The sequence below is a fragment of the Odocoileus virginianus genome, unplaced genomic scaffold, assembly GCF_023699985.2.
Source record: "Odocoileus virginianus isolate 20LAN1187 ecotype Illinois unplaced genomic scaffold, Ovbor_1.2 Unplaced_Contig_23, whole genome shotgun sequence".
NCBI classification, from domain to species: Eukaryota; Metazoa; Chordata; class Mammalia; order Artiodactyla; family Cervidae; genus Odocoileus; species Odocoileus virginianus.
In genome coordinates, this window is record NW_027224340.1 from 1073644 (window position 1) to 1094759 (window position 21116).

Genomic DNA, 21116 nt, shown 5'->3' on the forward strand with positions numbered 1-21116 from the left:
GGCTAATAAAAAGAAAATTGAATTACTAATGATCACCAGGAACAGAGTATATAAAACCTGGCAATCGCCGGCTCAGGAAAAGGGAGAATCAATTTTCTTGGGACAAGGTGCGCTCATTTTTTATTTTGGCGCATATTATCAGCAATTTAATTTGAGAGCGCATAAACAGGAGGAAACAGTTAGGGAATAATGAGCCCGGAGGTGTAAAGTGCCGTAGGATATATGCTGTACACAATTTATTTGGCACAACAGATAATCGCTTTAATTGAATTCAAAACTGCATTGTTCAGCAGGCACGCGGACACTGCGCCTGGGGGCTGAACTGGAGGTTCAGGCTGACTCCGCCTGTTTCTTTCCCTTGCCTCCCTCTACCCTGCTTTCCTGGCTCTGGGCCAAGCCCTCAGACCCTCCCCTAGTCCCTGGGCCTAGAGTCCGACTCTGGCTGGGGGAGGGGCAGGTGGTCCCTGGGGGTTTCCGTGTGACAGCCCTCCCCAAGCTCTCTGGGGAGTACCTACACCTTGGTTGCCAGAGACCTCAGTTGATCTGCCTCAGGGCAGACAGACCCCGGAGTAGGCTGCAGAATAGAGAACCTTTAGTAGAGAGCTTCTAGGGAGTGTGCTGCAGGCGGGCTCTTTCCAGTGCCTGGGGCTTCAGGGCCGGCTCTGGGGTTCCCCTCCCCGCCACACTGGGCCCAGTGCTCTGACTCAGGTGCCCTGAGGTGACAGGCCCCGTGTGTACCGCGGACCCTGACTACCTGTGTGCAGAGAGGGTGCAGCGGGCGCCACAGGAACCCCGCGCTGCGCTCGCCACTTGGCTCCAGGCTGGCTTCCTGCCCCCATCCTGCACGGGGGCTTCCTGGGAGCAGCACGTGTTTGCTTCTTGGGCCAAGGAAAAACTGCAGGTGACTGGATGGGCAGTGGTGTCCTCGTCTCCTGGGGCTTGCTGGGGGCTAGCCTCCTCCACCTCACCTGCCCAGCACAGTGGGCACATGGCCATAGCCCCCACCGCTCGCCCGCCTGCCCGGAGCCCTGGGTGCGCAGATAGCCGCGGGGCCGTGTTTGACAGGAAGGGCCCAGGTTTCCTGGGGCAGCCAGGTGTGGGTCTGAGGGCTGCTGGGGCCTTCCCTCAGTCTGCCGTGCCAGCTGTGCGGTTTGGGAGATCTGCGCCGCTTGTCTGTGGGTGCAGCGGGGTGACCACGCATCCTTGGTCACCAGCAGAGAAGGCGGGGGGCCTTTCCGAGTCTTCACCTTGCAGCCCCCGATCCCTGTGTCCGAGTTTGTCCAGGAAGCTGTCAGGGAGTTTCTTCCGTGTAAGCCCCCCACGGGCCCCCACCCCGGCCGCCTTTCCCTGCTGGTGCCTGGGCTCCTCACCAAGGCCCCGGATGACTGTTCTGCCCTCCCCCAGGCCAGAGCAGGGGCCTGTGGGGGCTGGGGGTCCCTGAGGCGCACAGTCCCCTGGTGGCCCATCTGTGGGCTGACTGAGGGCATGTCCTGGGGCTGCCTCCCCTGCCGCTGGGCCATTTGGGCTTGAAGGGCCCGCCTTCGGGCTGTCCCCAGGTCCCTGGGGTGCCCTCCTGTGCCAGTGGAGGTCAGCAGGCCCTCAGCTGCCTGGGTGCCAAAAGTGGCCCGTGGAGCTCAGCGTGTTGAGGGGCCTCTGCAGGGCTCCCCTCAAGCAGCACCAGCTCGGGGACTTGGGGTGACACCCACAGGGAGTGCTCCGCCTGCCCACTGTCTGCTCTGGCAGCGCCCGGGGAGCCAAGGGCATCCTCAAAGCTGCCCTCACTTAACCTCCTCCATGGCCCGATGGCTCCAGGTGCGCAGGAGACCCACTCTACACCCTCCCTGCCCCCTCCCTGCCCCTCCGGTCTCACCAGGCCCGCGCCCCTCCCGACAGGGCCCTGCCCCACCCTCGCCTCTGACCAGCTGTGCCCAGCAGGCAGGGGCCCTGCAGCATAGCTCTCGGAGGCAGCCCAGAACCCACTGCTGCGTGCCGGGCAGCCCCGTGCCTGGCCTCACTGGCCTCCAGGCCGCAGTCAGTGGTCAGAGGAAGCAGAGCGAAGCCTGCTCTGGGCCTCCACATTTGTCAGTAGCGTTTTCATCACTAGTGCCCTCCTGGGGCACTTTGGGAGGGCCAGGAGGCAGGCTTGCGGTGGCACAGAGGGGACACAGGCCTGGGGAACTCCCCAGGTGTCCCTGTGCTCACCTGTGCTCCCGTCCTGGGGCCTCCCCGAGGCGCGGAAAGCCCTGGCTTTGAGCCTTCAGGCTGGCGCTGACCTTGGCTTGCTTGCTTCCCACATCCTGGGGGTTTCTGTGCTGGCTGAGGGGATGGGGCGGTCAGGTGCTTAGAGCAGGTTTGGTGGACGCTAGACTGGCTGGCTGCTGGACTTTCCCACTTTGGAGCGATCTGTGATCCAGCATCTCCTGCTGGGGTGCCGATGGGTTATCAGTTTTACTGCCGCAGACACCACAAAGGGCATGAGAGCAGTTCCATCTGGAGCCCTGCTTTCCTAAGGGAAAAGAAAAACGCTGAAGCAGGCCCTGCAGAAGGCAGTCACAGCGATCCTGAACCTTGCATAAATTATTAGGCATGTCGGAGGCTTCCCAGCTTACGTCTGTCATGGCGGTGCTAATTAATTATTTCAGCAGGGCTGGCGCAGGAGCCTGTGCACGTGCACGCAGTGCTGTGTGTACCCGGCAGCGTGGGCCTCCCGGGGTGCTGTGAGCTCCTGGAGCCAGGGCACCGCCGTGATGCTAGCCAAAGTCCTGAGACCCGCTCCTGGGAAGGAGGGGCGGTGTTCCCAATGGCTGCAACCCTGGGGGCTCGTGGGCAGGGTCCCCAGGCGTCTTGACGAATGTGGATGGTGTGCTGGAGCAGCATGGCCTGGCTGTGGCTCAGGACCCAGTTGGAGATTGGTGCTGGGAGCTGCCTGGGAGGCAGGGCTGCATCAGCCTGAGCCCTCTGGGCAGATTTCTTTCCTGCCGGGGCCAGCTGTGAGAGGGAGGTAGACCCCGCAGGCCATGGTGGGGGCGTCCCCGGGGTGGACCTTGTGGAGCTGGCCTTGGGAGAGGGATGGTTGCTGAGTTTGGAGTGGTCCTGCCCTCAGGTTCCAGCTTTAGTGGGAGGAGCAGATGAGACCACCATGGCTCCCAGTCCAGGAGCCCGCCCCAGACTCCTCCACACAATATCCCCAGACCCTTCTGCACACCCTGGCCAGGCCCTGTGCAGGGCGGGCAGTGATGCGATGGACCCTCCCTCTTGAGACTCAGAGCCAGGCTGTGGGCTGGAGGTATTCTCCTGTCCCGCTTGGCGTGGAGCTGGGGGCACCGGGATGGGGACCTGAACTTGGGCCCAGATGGTGTCTCAGATAGACCTTGGCAGATGCCTCTCCCGGGGAGCGTTCTGTTCCTGGCTCTCGTGACCCCACGTGTTTTCATGGGGAAGGATGCCAGGAGGGGTGGGGGCCTGGCTGAATCTGACTCAGGCTGCTGCCCCTACACTGTGCTGTGAAGGCAGGGAGCAGGTGCCGGGCCGCAGGGCCACGCTGCCTCTCTTGCTGCCCTGATGGTGGGTCTGGCTGGAGGTGTCCCTGGCCGGCTCTGAGACAGTGTCCCGGGGCCAGTAGTGGGGGCAGAGGCCCCGGCGGGGCTGCTGTCAGAGCTGCCCGGATGGACCAGTGCGCTTGCTCTTGGACACAGCACACCAGGATCAGATGGTTGGACGTTTGCCTTTAGCCTCTCTTTTCTGAAATATGCAGATGTAAGATTATAAACTCCCCCCTGAGCATAGCCTTAGGTGTCTTCTGCAAGTTAATTATTTTTGTGTTCCTTTAAAACTTCTTCTAATTTTTGTTGTAATTTTTTCTTTGATCAGGGTTATTCAGAAGGTATTCCTTCATCTCTAACCCCCTGAGGCTTTTGAGGTTCTTTGTAAAATGACCAACTCCCCACCTTCACTGGGTGGGGGGTTTAGGGTCCACTTTGGTAAAGCTCTTGTGTGTGCTTAAAATGATTCCACTTGATGAGTTTGGGGCTCTAAGGAGAATTGTATTCATTGTGTTGTTCAAACCTGTGGTAAACTTCCTGATTTTGAGGGGCAGGGAAGACTGGTGTTTTTTACAGTCCCCGAGAGAGTGTGGAGACTTTCCACTGAGCATGTGAATGTGTTCATGTCTCCAGTTGTCACTTTTGCATTAGTATTTATTTTAAGGTTATTTTACTGAGTGCAAAGCATTTAGAATTGTCACATCTCCCTGGTGGAATGAATCTTTACTGTTATGAATTTTTTTTTTTTTAATCTCCAGTTTTTTGCCTTAAAGTCTACTTTCTCTAAAGTGAGTACATGTAGGCCGATTTCCTTTTAGTTAATGTCGCAAAATATGTACATATACACTTGTGTACATACATACGTATGTGGAGAAGGAAATGGCAACCCACTCTAGTACTCTTGCCTGGAAAATTCCATGAATGGAGGGGCCTGGTGGGCTGCAGTCTGTGGGGTTGCAGAGTCAGACATGACTAAGCAACTTCACTTTCTTTCTTTCTATAGTTCCTTTTGGAGAAGGAAATGGCAACCCACTCCAGTACTCTTGCCTGGAGAATCCCATGGATGGAGGAGCCTGGTGGGCTACAGTCCATGGGGTTGCAGAGTCAGACATGACTGAGCGACTTCACTTTCTTTCTTTCTATAGTTCCTTTTGGAGAAGGAAATGGCAACCCACTCCAGTGTTCTTGCCTGGAGAATCCCATGGATGGAGGGGCCTGGTGGGCTGCAGTCTATGGGGTTGCACAGAGTTGGACACGACTGAGCCACACACACACACACACACGCACTCACACTCTGCAAATGTTGGTGCGTGATGTATGCAAACGTGTTTACTTTTATAAGTAAACAGCACAAAGTATTGTAAACAATCCAAAAAAAGCCATTTTGTATTACGGTTAGATTTTTTTTTTTTGTATCAGCAAATAGTTGCATTTTAAGTGCAACCTGAAGTTGTCCTTGTAAGAAAAGATTTTGTCTGTTCACAACGAACTACAGCTTGGGTGTATTTGGGTTTAAGTCCAGTCCCTTACTATGTGCTGCTTCTTTATTGTCCCTGTTCTGTTTTTTCTTTCCTTGTTTTTCTTCTTTTGTATGTATATGTTTAAATTCCATTTTTTCTTCCATTAGCTTATTATATCTCCTTTTATTTTTCTTTCAGTTGTATGTTTTTGAGTCTGTTTTGAGTCTTGTTGAGTCTTGGAGATTGCCGTCTGACCCCTCCCTGGACAGCATAAGAAACTTAGAGCACCATCCCCCTTTTTTCTTCTCTTCCATCAGACATGCTGGAACTACCGTGATTTTAATTCTCCATGTGTTTTAGACCCTAGAAAATGTTGTATATGGTCAGCCTTGACCCAGACATCTACATATTTATTTTCCCATTTCACTCCTTCCTTGCCTTCCTCCGAGAAACACCTCTTGAGATTTCCTGTGATGTTGCAGCTGTGCTGGGGGCCGTTGTTCTCCGTGGACGGTTATCTGAAGTCTTCCTCTCTGGAGAGTGATTTTGCGTGGGAGTCTGCGGGGCTCCACGGGGAGACCTGGCTCTTGCCGGCTGGCGCCGCTCTGCTGCGGGGTCTGCTGTCCCCATCTGGCTGTGGGGTTTGCAGCAGGTGTGTGACGGTGTGCTTCCCGTGCGTTTTGTTTGTCCTGCGTAGGTGTGCGATGCCTCTTGAGTCGCGGCTTGACGGCTCTCGTCAGTCTTGGCCGGGCTGGGAGCTGAGCGCCTCAGCACACACTCCTGTGGGCTGCCTGGCGTGCCGAGGCCTCTGCTAGCACTCGCCCGGGGAGGGCAGGGGTCTCCGCTCTGGGGGGCCGGTGGGGCTCAGGCTTCTGCACAGCTTGCTCCTGCAGCTCCTGTGGGGAGGAGCAGGACCTGGTGCCGCACAGCCCCCAGCTTTGTGCACCCGAGGCCCTGTCTCTCCCTGTGGGGTGGTGGGAGGGGTCCTGGGCAGGAAGAACCTCCGCCCCAGAGCTGGCGGGTGGTGGGTGCTGGTGCGCTTGCTTGGAACCCTCAGGACTGTGCCCTTTGGTCACCCCCCACCAGCCCTGTGTCCTCCTGGGGGCATATTAGCACGAATGGAGCCTGCTCAGGACAGGCCCCAAGCAGGGGCCTCCCCCGGGTCTGAGGTGAGACCCTCTGCTTCCCACGCTTTGGCCTCCCACAGGTTACTCTGCCGAGTGAGGGACATGGGCTGAGGGCTCAGCTGTCCTGGGAAGGCGGGGCCTGGTATTCCTCTGCAGGGGGACTGCGCCTCTTCAGCTGTCGGAGTGTCTGGGCAGACCACTTGACCCTGGACGGACGCCGGGGTCCTCGGGGCCCTCTGCTCTCGGTGGCCCTCCTGCTTTCTTGTCTTTTCTGGTGTCTGTGGGAGGTGAGCCTGGGCTCCCCAGATGAGCTGTTGCCAGGCAGATCCCAGGCTGAGAAGGCCCCCCGGCCCAGCGGGGCCTCTGGTGCCACTTGAGCATCATTTGTGTGGCCCAGGGCCCTCCGTGCTCCCAGGGATCTCTCCAGTTTGCAGGTTTGGTCCTAATGCATAGAATTGATGGAGTTTGCAAATACAGTCTATAGCTGCGCGCAACAACTGCAAATCCATCAGCTTCTGACCATGAGACGTGCAGGTGCTTGTTGCTCTGCCTCTGTGTCTTCTCCCAGGCCTGGCCCCCTGGCATCTTGCGCTCAAGAGTCTGCAGTCCCACCGCTATCAGTCTGGGTGGCTTCCGGACAGGGGTCCAGCTCAGGGAGGTGGCAGGTCCCTTCTGTGGGGTTGTGTGCATGGGAGCGAGCTGCTTTCCTCCCCACCTCCTGTGCCCCCTGGCAGCTGACCCTCGGGTACTGTGCTTGGAGATGCCCGGGGGGTTCTGAGCCGGTGTTCTCTGGGGGCCTGTCCTCACCTGTTGCAGCTGTGCAGGGGCCACCCCCAGGTGTGCCGAGGGAGCCAGCGTGCTCCCGGGCATCTGCAGTGTGGGGCTGGGCCGGGGCCTGGTTCATGGTGTGCTCACTCCCTCCTGTTGCCTTGGTTTTGGGTGGTGGGGGCCTGGGGACATCCCAGGTGGTGCTCCTCCTGGTGCTCCTGCCCGCCTGGCTGAGGAGAGTCTGAGAGTCTGGGGGCCCAGTGCCTGGGCCATCAGCCTGGCATGGGCCGGCCCTAGCCCCGACCGCTCCAGCCTGGAGAGCCGCACGTCCAGCAGGGCCTCTGAGGGGCCAGACTGGGCCTCTGGGTGCTGTGGGCCTGGTGCAGGGCCCAGTTCCCCGCACTTGCGGGCTGTTTGCTGTCCTCCTTTGGAGCGCTGCACTTTCTGAGTCAGTTTGGAGCTGTTTTCTTCTCACGGTGTGCCGCAGGCTGTGCAGACTCCCGGGCTCTGACCACTGTCCTCCTGACTGCCCTTCTGCATCAGTGGTGGCCTGTGCAGATCACGCTATCTGTAGCGCTGGGTGTGACAGCAGCCGCTGCTCCAAGCGCTGGGCATGGGCGGGCCCCTGGCGGCTGAGAGCAAATGGCCTTGCCACCCAGCAGGGGGCGTCCTGTGAGGCAGCATGTGCTCGGTGCGGTCCAGGGGTGAGCCCGTCTGTCCCAGGCTGTCCCGCAGGTGCAGGGCGACTCGTGTCAGGGGTGCCTTTAGAGCCGCTCGCTGCCCACACACCGGCCGCAGCGGCTCAGCCGCCTGGTCCTGAGTCGTTGCGGGTGGCAGAGGTATGTGGGGTGGGCAGTGGGGCCCGGGGTGTTGGGGGAGAGATGGCGTACCTCACTGCGTGCAGGAGTTGGAAGGCAGGCCCTGGCCCTGCGAGCAAACCCAAACTCCCTAGCCCTGGTGCTGCCACGGAGTCTGGGAAGGACGGTGGGAGGGTGGGGAGGATCAGGCCAGGGCCCACGGCTCCCAGCGTGTTTGGGGTGAGCCTTGCTCAAGCCACATTTTGCAGCAAGTCACCAGCACCACGTGTTCTCATCTCTGCTCGTCTGCACCCGTGTGGAGGCTGCAATGTTGGAATGGGAGCAGGCTGGCCCCCAGGACCTGCCCTCCTGAATTCGGGTATCCCAAGTGCTCCTGTAGACTGTGCTGCTGCCGGGCGCTGTGACCTGGGGGTCAGCAGTGAGGGACGGCCTTCCCTCCCTCCAGGCACCTTGTCCTCCCTCTCTTCATCTGCTGAGTTTTTCTGGGGGCCGACTGCAGGGCTGAGCCTCACGACAGGCGGTGCCCTCTTCTGGAGAGTCCACCAGCCTCGGGCAGACTGACCTGGGGTGCCCACCACCCTGACGTTGGAAGGCCTCTGCTCTGGGCCTCTGCCTGCCCGGCCCCCTCCCTGCCCAGCATAGCCCCAGCCCCCACAGCGCCTCGAAGACCCCCTCCCCACCCTCCTCCCCGTTCCTGCCACCTCCCACCCTTCCTTCCCCCATGCCAGCCACAGAGGCCCGAGGCCCTCTCTTCAGAGGTGTGTGGGGCTACAGCTGCCCCCAGCCTTACCCTGGCCCCAGTAGCGCGCTTTCTGCGAGTGGAACCTAGGAGCTGTCCCTCAGCAGGACTGGAGGACCCTGCAGTGGCCCAGGCCCAGGCTCCTCCCTGTGGGCTTAGAGCTGAGGGTGGGGGGCCCCTGGTCCCCTTCTTGGCCAGCCTGTGCTGCCCCCACGCCTCCTCCGCGGTTGGCAGCGGGCCTCCTCTGGCCCGTGAGCCCCAGTGGCTCTGCTGCCCTCCCGCCTCAGCCACGGTGCCCCGTCTCTGGCCAGGCAGGCTGGCTCCAGGGCTGAGTGAGGCCGGATCTACCCTGTGCCCAGGTGCCCTCAGGCCTGCTCGCTGCCCCTGGGCTACAGCTCTGCCCCTTCAGCCACCAGATAGGATGGGTGAGTGGCCAGGAGAATCCGGGTAGCCTGGCACTTGTGAGGGCACACGTGGTTTTCTGTCCGTGGTCATTGCTTTTTATAGCGAGGTTATTTCCAGGCTCTCTCAGAAGCGTCTGTCTCTGGCCCCGACTCTGAGGAAGCTGGACCAGGCGCCTGAGGGGCCAGGCTGTGGCCAGCAGGAGCGCTGTCCTCGCGCGGGCCACCGGCTCTGGGCCATGTAGTGGGACTGGGGTTTCTGGGAACGACTGAGGCCCGGTGTCTGTCACACTTCTGGGGGCACACCCTGTGTCTGCTGGGGGCCTCCTTCAGTGCCCCCTCCGTGGGTGAGGATGGGGTCCCTGAGGGTGAGGGGAGTGGAGGCGGGCATGTTGGTTGGTGCCTATCCCGTGGCATGGAGGTTAGTGTCTGGGTCAGCCCCATGGGGAGGGCAGGCATGTTCTGCACCGCATCCCCCATCGCTCACGCTTGGAACATGGGCCTCTGTCCACGTGGAACTGGTGGGCACTTTGCTGCCACCAGAAACCTCAGCAGAAACAGCCAAGGTGGGGCAGGCCTTCACCTGCCAGGATCGGCTTTGGCCCCTCAGCTGACCTGGCTTGTGGGGCCTGGTGCTGTCAGTGGGGTGTGCACAAGGCCCCTCCACTCCCCTAGGGGGCCTGGGAGCCCCTGTTGCTCCCTGGGGCTCTGGCTCTCCAGGGTCTCAGCCTGGTAGGGGGCGGGTTCCCCCCCAGGCCACTTCCCTGTCCTCCTGACTTGCCTGGGACAGGCTCCCAGATGGACGGACACAGGTGTGAGGAAGGACTGCCGTCGTGTGAGGAAGGACTGCCATCCTGTGAGGATGGAGACCATGTGCCCACAGACCCAGTGCGGGGCTAAGTGTTGGCCGGCCCCTGGTCCCCTGGGCAGTCAGGCCTTGGACCTCTGCACGCGGGTGCGTCATCCCAGCACAGCCTGGTTCAGCCTGGGCAGGGGCCGCCTGGTCTCCAGGGGGGCGGTGGGGAGCCCAGCTGTGTCTGGACACTGCTTTCTGCCTGCTCAGGCCTGGCCCTGTCTCTGGGGGAGTTGGGGGGGGGGTGGGCTGTCTGCCTGGCCTGGATCCTACCTTCCCTGCCTTTGCTTGGGGTGCCTGGCCTTGGGGTGTGGCTGTCTCTTGCACCTGTGGGCCTTGCTCCCCGAGTTTGCCCTTTGTGCCCTGGGCCTGCAGGTGGGTGGGGGCTGGGAGGTGCTCCCTTCCCCTCCTCCCTCCTTTAGACCCGCCCCCGCAATGCACAGACTGTCGGGGAGCATGCTGCCCCATTTTACACGGACAGGGTGGCGTCTGCGATCGATAGCTCACGCATGATAATTACAGGAGCCGGCGGCTTGTGCTGCTTGAGTGAGCTTGAGAAGAGTAGGGTCTCAATCTTCCCTCTAATAGGGCCCTGACAGTCCCGGCAGTGTGTGTCTCTGGCCGACAGTATCGTCATTAAACACCAGGTAGCGTGGGACGGTGGCGCGCGGGGCCGGGCGGCAACAGGGCTGTCTGTCACCTCCCTGCTGCCCATGCTCCTGTGGTGCCGCCAGCCGCTGGGTGACGTGCAGCCTGGTTGGGCTGCTGCTGTGACTTGGTGACAACAGGTGTTCGCTGAGGCTGGTCCCCAGAGCAGGAGACAGGAAGTCTCACGGGGTGTGACCCAGGATCGCCTCTCCCCTCTCAGGGACAGGCGTCCCTCCCCCTTGCTGACGTGCGTCCACGGCCTGCGTGTGAGCGAGTGCGCGTGTGTGTGAGCGAGCGCGTGTCCACGTGACCACCCCTCTCCCCAGGGCCTCCTATGCCTGCATGTGAGTGAGTGCGCGTGTGTGGGCGAGCGTTTGTGAGCGAGCGCGTGTCCACCTCTCTCCCCAGGGCCCCTGTGCGGACTCTGGCCTGGAAGGCAGGGGTGGGCCCTCTGTGTGTCGGAATCTGGCAGAGCCTCTCCATGGGCTGCCCGAGCCTTTCCTGGGGGCCTGTAGGAGGGCTGGTCCAGAGGCAGAACCGGGTGCCATGGGAGCTGGGCGGGGCCTCGGCAGCCCGTCCCCTCCTGTGTGGCGCCTGCGGGGACACGGCCAAGCCACCTGACCGCGGCAGGGCTTTTCCACCATTTGAGGTGCTGGCAGCCATCAAGCGCAGGAAAAGTGGAGTGATTTATTAGACTCATAAAAATTCATCCTTTGCGATCCCCGTCACCCTCCGTTTGAAGCTTGTTAGAGCGCGGGGGCTGCGGTCCCTGGCAGCTCCCACTGAGCGAGCTTGGGAGTAGGGTGTCTGCCTCCTTCAGGAGGTTTTGTCCTGATGTTTCGCTTGTACTCTTGTGGGTGGGAGCAGGAGGGCCAGGCCAGGTCACCGCATGCGCCCTGCACCTGCAGGTCCGCGGCTGGGACCGGCTGCGGCTGCTGGCTGCCAGGGCACTGAATGCAGTGGGCCCAGGGTGGGCAGTGAGCGGTGTTCCGGTGAGGGGTGAGACACAGGTCTGGGGGCGCAAGGAGCCTGCAGGGGCAGGGGGAGATCTGGGGTGCTGGGGCAGGTGTGGGGGCAGGGGGAGGTCGCAGTGTGTTTCTAGCTGTCTTTGCGGGTTGGAGCCACGTGTCTTCCAGGCTGATGTCAGAGTTGAGCCCCTCTTCTGTCCTTCCTGACAGACTCCTAGGTAGAGGCCCCCGGGCCTGGTGCCTGTCTGGCTCAGCCTGGGTCCCGTCCTGCTGGGCAAGGTGGGCAGGTCATTTTCCTTCCCTCGTCCTTAGAGCAGATGTGCCTGGCGGCTCTGCTGCACGGTGGGCACTGTGGATTCTCTGTAGGGAGTGGAGGGCAGAGGGTCCCCACTTCTCTTGACAAGGAGGCACCCCCTGAGCTGGCCAGAGCCAGCCCTCTCTGGGTCTTCCCCTGTGAACTGCGGTCTGGGTGGGGTGAGGGGCCCAGCCTTCTGCCATGATGCCTGCTTCCATCCGTCTCTTTGCAGGCAGTGTCTTGCCGGCTCTACTTCAGGTCCCGGCCCTTCTGCAGGGAGTGTGGGTCCAGAGTGGGAGCTGCCCTGCCCCGGCGTCTGCTGGGAGCACCCCCTCTGGGAGCACCTCTGGCCGCATAGCTGTCCCTCTGCTTCCTGCAGGCGGAGGAGTTTCTCCTGGCGGCCCTCGGGGTCTGCGCGCCCCTCCTCAGTCCTTCTGATGCTGTTATGGTCTCACAGTCTCCAGGACCATAGGCGTCACCAAGGGAACAGCTCAGACAGGCTGATGTTCAGAAAAGATGGTGTCCAGAGATGGCAGGCCGGTCGCTGGCGGTCTGGCGGGCTCTTTTCTGCTTGCCAGGTGTGTGCCTTCCACCAGCCTCGAGGCAGCACAGGGCGGGCCCAGGCTCTCTGCCTGCCTGCAGCCCTCCCTGCTTCCCACTGTCCCGGGGGCCGTGGCCATGCCACCCCCTCTGTCTAGACCCTCCCAGCCGGCGGTGTCGTTGTGGGCGTGCTCCCTGAGCTCCTTGCCTTGTGACCCCTAAGCAGGCAGTAGCTGGAGGGGCCTGTTCTCGTGGGGGCCAGGGGTGGTCTGGGGGGCGCCCTAGGAAGAGGTGTCATGGGGGAGCCCTCTTGAGAACCGTGGGCGTGAAAGCCCTTTCAGACCTCGGAACCAGGAGGAGCCGGTTTGGGTGCTCGGAAGCTGCTTCAGTTGTTGGCGCCCACGGCCCCAGTCAGGTGGAGGCCTTCTGCTGTGGGGGCTTTGAGAGGCCTTGGGGAGCAGGGTGCAGTGCGGGCTGCTGGTGAGGCGATGGGCCAGTGGCACACGCGTTACTGGGAGGGGAGGGCAGCTCCTGGGGCTCCTGAAAGCCTGAGCCGTGACGTGGCCTCTCGGCTGTCTTACCTCAGAGTTGGGGGTGTGAGGAAGTGTCAGGGCAGCTGCTGAGGAAGAGCAGGTTCGGTGACTGGGGGGCCTTGAGTCACAGCACTGGGCACGGGATGCCCAGGCTGGCAGGAGGCTCACCCCACAGCCCACCCGCCCACTTCCCGGCGGCTGCGCTGCAAGGCCCTAGGAGGCCGGGTGCTTGACGGACCCCATCCACTCGGTTTGCTGGCGGGGCCTGGGGCCCCCTTCAGGAGCAGAACTTGGTTTCTGGGGTGCCTAACAGGCGGGTGGGGTTCTCGATCCTCAGGCTCTGCCTGGCCTAGGCACCTCGTGCATCTGGTTCTGGAGAATCCCCCGCCTGGATGCCAGGCGCTGGCTGTGGCCCAGCTGTCCTGTCCTGCACCCCGCCGGGCAGGAGAGCTGGCGGCGTCCGTGTTCTCCGGCTCCGCCTTCCCCGGCGGCTCTGGGCCGTCTCCTCGCTCTGCTGGCCCTCAGGCGCTGGGGAGGTGCCCCTGGGCCGCGTGGGAAGCCCAGCCGCGGCTGCTGCTGCCTCGGGTCTCCCCCACGGCCTGTTGCTCACTCTGCCCATTCCAGAGGCCCAGTGCCTGTGTGCACTCGGAAGCAGGTGCGCAATGGGCCGCGGGGCCCGGGGCCTGATCAGGGCAAGTCTGGGACAGGCCTCTGTTTCACGCTCCTCAAGGTCCCATATCAGCCTCGCCATCCCTGCCCCGCCTTTCCTGATGGCGCCCACCCTGCCTCCATTGAGATGTCCGGAGCTGACTGGACCACTGGGTGGCGTGGGGGCCACTGGCCACCGGGCTGTCGGGGGCTTGTCCCGCCGCCTCCTGCTCCTATCGGCAGCCCCAGGCAGTGTCTGCTTAGAGGAGCTCCGGTTCCAGCTCCTCTTCTCTCGTTAAACAGTCGTGAGATCAGCTCATTTCCTCCTAGTTCGCGCCCTTTGAAGCTCCATAAAAACCTGAACCCCCTCTCAACCCCAGCCCGCAGTGACACAGAGTGAGGGCCTGCCCTCCGTCCGGTGGCTCTGCTGTCTGTGGTACTCGTTGAGGTGGAGTGGGGGCCGGGGTCAGCCGGAGGCTGGACTGCTTCGGACAGTGCTGCCAGACGGCCACCCCGACGGCGGGGACCCCTGAGGGCTGGTGCTTCCTGTTCTCAGACGGCCGGACCCTGCGGCCGGCCTCCCTGGCAGCGCCCCACCCCCCACCCCCAGCCGCGTGCTCGGCGCGTGGGGCCAGGGCCCGGCTGATGGATGGGCTCATACCCATTCAAATATGATGCCAGCAGTTTTTTTGTAGTTTGTCTTCCACTGCGGTAGTAAAGTTTTTAATTAGGGAAGCTAATGAGATCGATTAGTCATTAGAAGTGACCTCTGCACAGCGGGGCAGAGAGGGCTGTGTGTGTGGGCCTGATAACGCGGTGCCCAGGCGTCGTTGGCAATAAAGGCGCGAAGGGTTTGATTTGAGTGAAATGTGCCACGGGGAATACATCATGCGGAGAAAAAAATTACAGCTCTGGGAGTCTGTAATGAAGGGAATTAAACCAACATCCTATCTAAATAACATGATTATCTACACAGACCTCAGCCAGCCAGGAGGAAGGCGAGAGCCTGCTGCCTGGCGGGGCTGTGCTGGGTTCAGGCAGCCTTGCCCACGCGAGGAGTGTGCTGCCTCCTGGAGAGCATGCCCGCCACTCTGTCTGCACACAGCCTTCGGGGCTGCTGGGCCTCCCACCCCAGCTTTCTGGCCCCTATGTGCCATGTGCGGTCTTAGGAGCCCCCAGTCCTACCACGCCTAGGACGAGGGTGGCACGCCACCCGTCTGCCCGCCCTGCTGAGCTTGTGCCCTGGACAGGGGCGCCCTGGACGGTCCTCTCTGTGACCGTTGTCAGGCGCATCCACCCCCAGGCACATGCTGCTCATGGAAGACTGGGAGGATCTACAGGGCCAGGCTGGGGGGTCACAGCCTACTGTGGGGGCCGGGCATGGGCTCTGTGCCCTCCCCCCTGCCTTTTGGATTTAGAGGGCAGGGGTATGACGGGAGATGTCTGGAGAGTGACAATTAGCATTTTAAGAGGGACGGTCTGCTTTATTAGTTTGTTTTTTTTTTGGAAGTGGTAATGGGGCACCGATAAGGAAAACGCAATAAATTGATGATGAAGTTGCTCTCACAGTGGGGCTGCATTGCACAGGGATGTCGTGAACACCAGTGCTCTTCACAGGCAGAAATGGGGGCCAGGCCCAGAGGCTGTGTCCCAATAGGTGCTTTGCAGAATGTGGAGTCCAGTCCCTTGGGCTATGGGGACTGGGGGCTTCCTGAAGGAGGTGGTGCCTGGTGGAGCAGGGAGGGGATGGGAGAAGGGGGCGTGCATCTGGGAGAGGGGGTGGAGTGAGGGATGGAAGCAGCCAGGCTGGGGCGGGGGCCTGCTCACGGCCCAACACCCCTTCCCACCCCACACAGCCGTGCCGCGGGCCACAGAGCAGGGCACGCCGGGCTCTGCGGTGCATGTCACAGCCTCGGCTGATGGGTGGTGGCCGCTGTGGGGGGTCAGAATGGGGCGGAGGATGGGCGGCCCGCTGGAGGGGACAGGCAGGGGTCTGTCCAGGTCAAAGGCTCTGGGAGCAGGGAGCTGGGGTGGGTTTGGAGGCTATGAGGTCAGCATGGGGCTTCGTGATAACTTAGAGGAATTCTCATGTTCCTGAGCTCATAGTTGGAGCAAGCTATTATTGATTTTCGTTGGTCTCTCCTTGCTTGTAAGACCTTGAAAATTCAATTCAACAAACATTTATTTATTGATGCCCAGGGTATGCTGTGGAGAAGGCAATGGCACCCCATTCCAGTACTCTTGCCTGGAAAATCCCATGGACGGAGGAGCCTGGTAGGCTGCAGTCCATGGGGTCACTAGGAGTCGGACACGACTGAGCGACTTCACTTTCACTTTTCACTTTCATGCATTGGAGAAGGAAATGGCAACCCACTCCAGTGTTCTTGCCTGGAGAATGAATCCCAGGGACGGGGGAACCTGGTGGACTGCCGTCTGTGGGGTCGCATAGAGTTGGACACGACTGAAGTGACTTAGCAGCAGCAGCAGCTGCTGGGGGTATGCTGGGTGGGCAGTGTGTGGTGTGGGGCTGCCCGAGGCTGGAGACCCGCCCGCTCGGTCACTCAGCAGGACCGGGCCCCCGGGTGATCCTCTGCTTTTGCTGAGCTCCCCTTGTTCCCCGCGACCCCTCCTGAGCTTCCGCCCTTGCTAGGAGACAGACAGGTGGAGACAGGTGGGGCAGGGTGCTGGCCCGGCCTTGCCCAGACTTCTCTGGACCCCCTTGGTGGGCAGTGGCTGTGGGTCCCTGCCGTCAGTCCTGGGGAGCAGAGGCGTCCCCTGCTCTCAGCATTCCCTGGGCCTTGCGGCCCATACGTAACCTGACCCGGCTGGGTGTGTGTAGCCTGCACACCTTCTTCTTCTGTTGTGGGGGCTCCTAGGGGGGCCTGGAGTCCGTGCTGTGTCCTGGCCGTCTCATGTGGGAAGGCGGGGCCCTTCCAGCATCTGGACAGGGAGGCACAGTGCCCGTTTCGATGGCCGTGCAGGTGTGGTTGCTTTGCTGGCTGGGCTGGTCCTGGCTGCACCCGGGCAGACCCTCACCCCACCGCCCACCGGGCTGGGTGGGTCTGGAGAGGAGGTCCGGGCCGAGGTGCTGATTGCTGAGAGGGGAGGGCCTGGCTGTGGCTTGGTGGGCTGTTTTGTTCCCAGCTCTGGGAGATGGTTTTAGTTAGTGTTACCGTCATCATTCACAGAGCAGTAACTACTTCCCGTGGGCTTTGCAGGTGCTGGGAAGATGTGTCCTGGGCCCAGGGGAGCAGGTTTGGGTCAGGATGCACTGGTTTGTGCCACTGGGCAGTGGGGTGGCTGGGCATTGCCAGGACTGGCGTAAAGCAGCAAGGCACGTGGGGCCTTGTGGGGCCGCGCCCTCTCCTGGGCCATGCTGGGCCTGGGCAGCCTTCAGCTGAGGGTCAGCTGATCCTTGCCCTTCCTTGTGCTGGAGTTCTGGTGGTGAGACCAGTGTGTTTTCCTGGCCCCCTGTCTGTCCATCCCCCACAGCTGTGCTGCCCAGAAGCTGCACGCTGCGGGGGTGGTGGTGGTGGCCCCCTTCCAGGCAGAGCCCTGGGCTGCATGCAGGCATGTGGAAGTGGGCCACAGGAGAGGCGCCCTTGGGAGCCTGGGCCTGAGCAGCCCGGCCTGAGGACCTGGGTGCTGGCTGGGCCATGAGGGGCGGCAGTGCTGCGTTAGCTTTAATTATCTGGGCAGTTAGAGCCGTGCGTTTCAAAAGGCGGCAATTAGATTTGTTCCTCGAAGCCATGGAGAAATTGCTGGCTATCAAGTTGAGGGAACTGGGGCAAAACAGATCCCTGTTAATTGCATGAAACCTTCAGCAAGGAGGAAAGCTGTGGTGTATATCACTCTGCAAAATGTTATGGAAACGGAAATGATTAAGGACATAAATCTGCGTGGATGCAGGGTGTGGGTGAGGGTGGCCAGAGAGGGAGGTGAGCGCCTCGCATCCCAGCCTCCGCAGCCCACCCGCGGCCCGTCCTCACTGCCCACAGGAGCTGGGCCTGCCCTGCCGCCGGCTCTGGCTGCAGGAGCTGCTGGGCTCCCCGGAGTGGGGTGGGCGTGGGCAGGGCAGTGGGCAGCTCCCCCGCCTCTCCTGACCTCTGTGTCTGGGTCTCCCTGCAGCCTCCAGCCTGCATGGCCAGCGGCTCCCTCCCACCAGCAAAGTGATCAAGACGCGCTACCGCATCGTCAAGAAGACCCCGATCTCGCCTCTCAGCACCGCCCCCGGCCCCCCAGCCCCGTCCTCCTGGCGGGCACGGCGGCTCTCCCTGTCCAGGTAAGAGGCCTGTGCCTGGTGGGCTCCAGAGGGCGGGGCAGGCCAGAGGGCCTCAGGGACTGAGCACACCTCCTCAAGAGCTTGGTCTGTGGTTGTTGGCAGGGGAATGCGCTCATTTTTCTACCCAGCAATTTCTGCACAAGTCATGTGGCCAGCCTGTATGTGCCATGCACTCGTGCAGACTCATGCTCCCTGTCCTGTTATCAGCAAGCTGCCGGGGGTGGTCTGGGAGCAGCCACGGCCTGGACTGTTGAGGCCACAGCACACTGGGTGCCCCTCAGGGAGAAGCTTCTGGTGAGAGAGGCTGGGCCAGCTCTCTGTCCTTAGGGCGATCGTCAGGGGTGGGAGGTGAGGCTGCTGCCTGTTCCAGCTGCTGGCACCAGGATCCTCCTGCCCGCCGAGGGCTGTGGCCTCACTCCGGGAGGCCTATGGCTGAGGGCGTGTGCAGGGTGGGCGGCCCCATGCTCTTTCCTGGTGCCGGGGGCCCAGAAGCAGGAGGGCTGCAGAAGGTGGGGTGTGGCCCCTTCCTTCAGTGAGGCGGGGGAGGGGGTGACAGCTCGAGTGGGTGGGAATCCTCCCCTCTGCCCTCTGCCCCTCTGAGGGATCGCTGTCAGTGTCCAGCCGGGTGCACTGGGACTGACCATAGGGCAGAGCAGCTGTTGCCCTGGGCAGGAACCCTCCTGCCAGCCCCCTCAGGACCCCCACCCTCTGGACAGTGGCTGCTCGGCCCTGTGGCCGTGGGAGAGGCGCTGGGGACCTGCTGGTCCACGATAGGTCTGCCAGGAGGTCAGCCTGCCCAGGTGGTCAGCAGTGCCCACCACCCTCCTCCCTCCTGCTAGGCCACACGAAACTTGGCCTTGCTGCCGACTTTTCTGGAGGCGATAGCTAGAAGTATATTTTAAATTAATTTTACTGCACTTTTTGTAATATTTTTGTTTTAAATAGATTTATAAGCATCTTGGGGGCTATTTCTACAAATTTATGAAGATAATTTTCACTCTCTCGATAAGGTTAAATTTACACCTGCTATTTCCATATTAATTCACAGTGCTAAGTGGGTCTAATTTTCTTCCGTTCTCCTATCTGGTGAGCATGGCCTTTCCTAATGCAATTTCCCCCTCACTAAATCACTGTGATCGGGAGTCATGATCGAGCTAAATTAACTTAAATTAATTTACTTAATAAGAGCCCCAGATCATCGTGAATGAGGTTCAGATTTATTGATTCCTGCTCCCGCCTCCCCCTCCTGCAGTCAGCGTCCGGCTGCCTTGGCAGCCCAGGCCTGGCCCCACCTCTGCTGGGGCCGCGTGACCTTTGTCAGGAGGCGCCAACGGGCCTCTCCTTCTGGCTCCTGGGGCCATGGGAGCCCCGGTGTGGATCCAGCTGGGCCAGTGTTGAGTGCTGAGTGTGCCAGGCCATGATGGGGTCACTGACCAGAAATGAGCACCAGGCTTAAGGGGCAGGGTTCCTGAGGAGGGGGTGGCCGGGCGCACCCCCGAGGCAGCCGCTGCCTTGGTTTCAGCCGATCACCCAGCCCCCCAGGTGGAGGATGGCCCGGTCAGCAGCAGGGCCTGGGCCGTGCCTCCCCTTCAGCTCTGGGGGCCGCGGGGCTGCTGTGTGGGCAGGTGGTGGGGGGTCGGGTGCGCAGCATGGGCCGCTGGGACAGGCCCACCCAGCCCGGCCGCCAGCCCCTCTCGGCTGCTGCCTGCCTCAAGCGCTGCGTCCTCTGAGGGCGGTCCGGGCCCGGTGGGGAGGGTGGGTCTCTGCCCCGCAGCCCCGGCCGTGCTTGGTGGCTGCAGCCGCCCCAGCTCTCAGCAGCCCCGTGCGGAGGTGCGGAGGTGCGGCCGAGCCGCGTATCAGCGAGGGCGACGGTGGGGCCTGCTCGGGGGCCGCCTCCCTGAAGGGCTGTCTGACCCCCGCCAGGCGCCTGGGAGGCCTCCAGACGTCGTCTGGGGGTGGGGGAGCTGTGCGGCCGGGAGGCCCGGGCAGCCTGGCTGCCAGTGGATGGCTTCCTGTACCCTGGTGTGGCCTCCTCCTTGGCAGAGCTGCCGCCCGCCACTGCCCCTCCTGCCGTCAGCTGCTTGCACCCGGCTCAGCTTGTTGTGGCAGTGGGACGGGCCTGTCCCCAGGGCTGGCGGCCACCCTGATGCCTGCCCGCCCTGCTCCTTCAGTTCCTCAGAGTTGGGGCTTCCTGTGCATGGTCGGCAGATAGTGGAGAGGTCCCAGGGCCTGCTGGCCTTGGCCCTGACCTCTGTCCTGCAGGGGCAGTTTCCCCAGCTCTCCCTGGTGGAAGGAGTTGGGCTGGCAACTGGGCCGAGGCCAGGATGGGCTCCTGGCTGCTGAGTTACCCCAAAGCGGGGCTGTCCACCAGGCGCCAGGCTGAGCCCAGGGACCACAGGCTCTTCTTGGGCTACGGATTGGTGCCCCAGTGAGAGAGGACGCCTGCAGCGGGCTGGCGAACAGACCCTGCTGTCCCAAGGTCTCAGGAGGGCCTGTGGCCTCCGAAAGCTGAGCCTGCTCTCAGCCCACCCGCCCATCCTCGGGGGGCGGCAGCCCCTCTGCCCACCCCCTGCCCTGCGGGAGCCAGTGGGGTGGGTATCCCCAGACCTGACTCCTGGTGTCCAGGAAGAGACAGAGATGGCAGCATCCTTCTACCCCCTGGAGGCCTGTGAGCCTCACTGTGGCCTGAGCCACGTGCCGGCGTGGCTGCCACTGTTTGTGCTATCCCGGGCACCAGGGAGCACGTCTGCCTCACAAGGTGGCTTTGCATTTTGCCCCCTGATTTAGATGGAAACCTACCTACTCTGAGCCCCCGGTCAGTTTTGGCCTCACGTGTTGGGGGCTGAGGCCCACCTGGTAGCCCACATTCGCAGCAGGAGGCTGGGGTCCCCGCCCGCCCCCTGTTGTCTGCTCTGGTGGTGGAGGAGGTTCTGGTGCTGCTGTGGTGAGGCTCTGACTCCAGAAACACCTGAGAGGGCAGTCCGCTGGAAGTAGGGCCCTTAGCCCATCAGGTCCGTCTGCCGGTCAGCCCTCATCCCATTGGGGCAGATGGAAGGTAGGAAGCCCCTGAACAGCAGCTCCTGGACGCACGCCACCCTGTCCTGGGCATTACCCACCAGGCTCCCTAGACATGTGTCCGTCGTCCCGTCGAAAGCCCCCGGCTGCCCTGGCCAGGAGAATGTGTGGAGGTCCGAGCAGGTGGGACACAGGGTGGGGCCTCTGCCCCTCCTGGGAGCGACGCTGGCCAGAGTTGGGTGGAGTCCTCGGTGCTGTTCCATGCTGCGGTCCAGGCCGGCAGACGCCCCAGTTGGGGGCTACCTGGATAGGGGGGCCGTGGTGACTGGCCCTGCGGGCCCAGGCTGGTGATTGCTCCAGAGGGGCTCATGGAGTGTGCCCCGGAGCTGAGGCTCATGCTGAGAGAAGGCTTAATTTTTTTGTTCTAAGATTTGTGGATTTGCCATGCCCTCACTGGCTTCTAGCAAGTTCATGAATCT

General features: G+C 61.9%; 1 protein-coding gene across 1 annotated transcript in view; it reads left to right on the forward strand.

The window, feature by feature from the left end:
- ZC3H3 (zinc finger CCCH-type containing 3) overlaps positions 1-21116 on the forward strand; it is a 62237-nt gene that overhangs the window by 8553 nt on the left and 32568 nt on the right. Inside the window, exon 4 of the mRNA XM_020881066.2 lies at positions 17469-17622. Within this exon, the coding sequence (XP_020736725.2) occupies positions 17469-17622 (154 nt within the window). The remainder of the gene's footprint in view (positions 1-17468; positions 17623-21116) is intronic.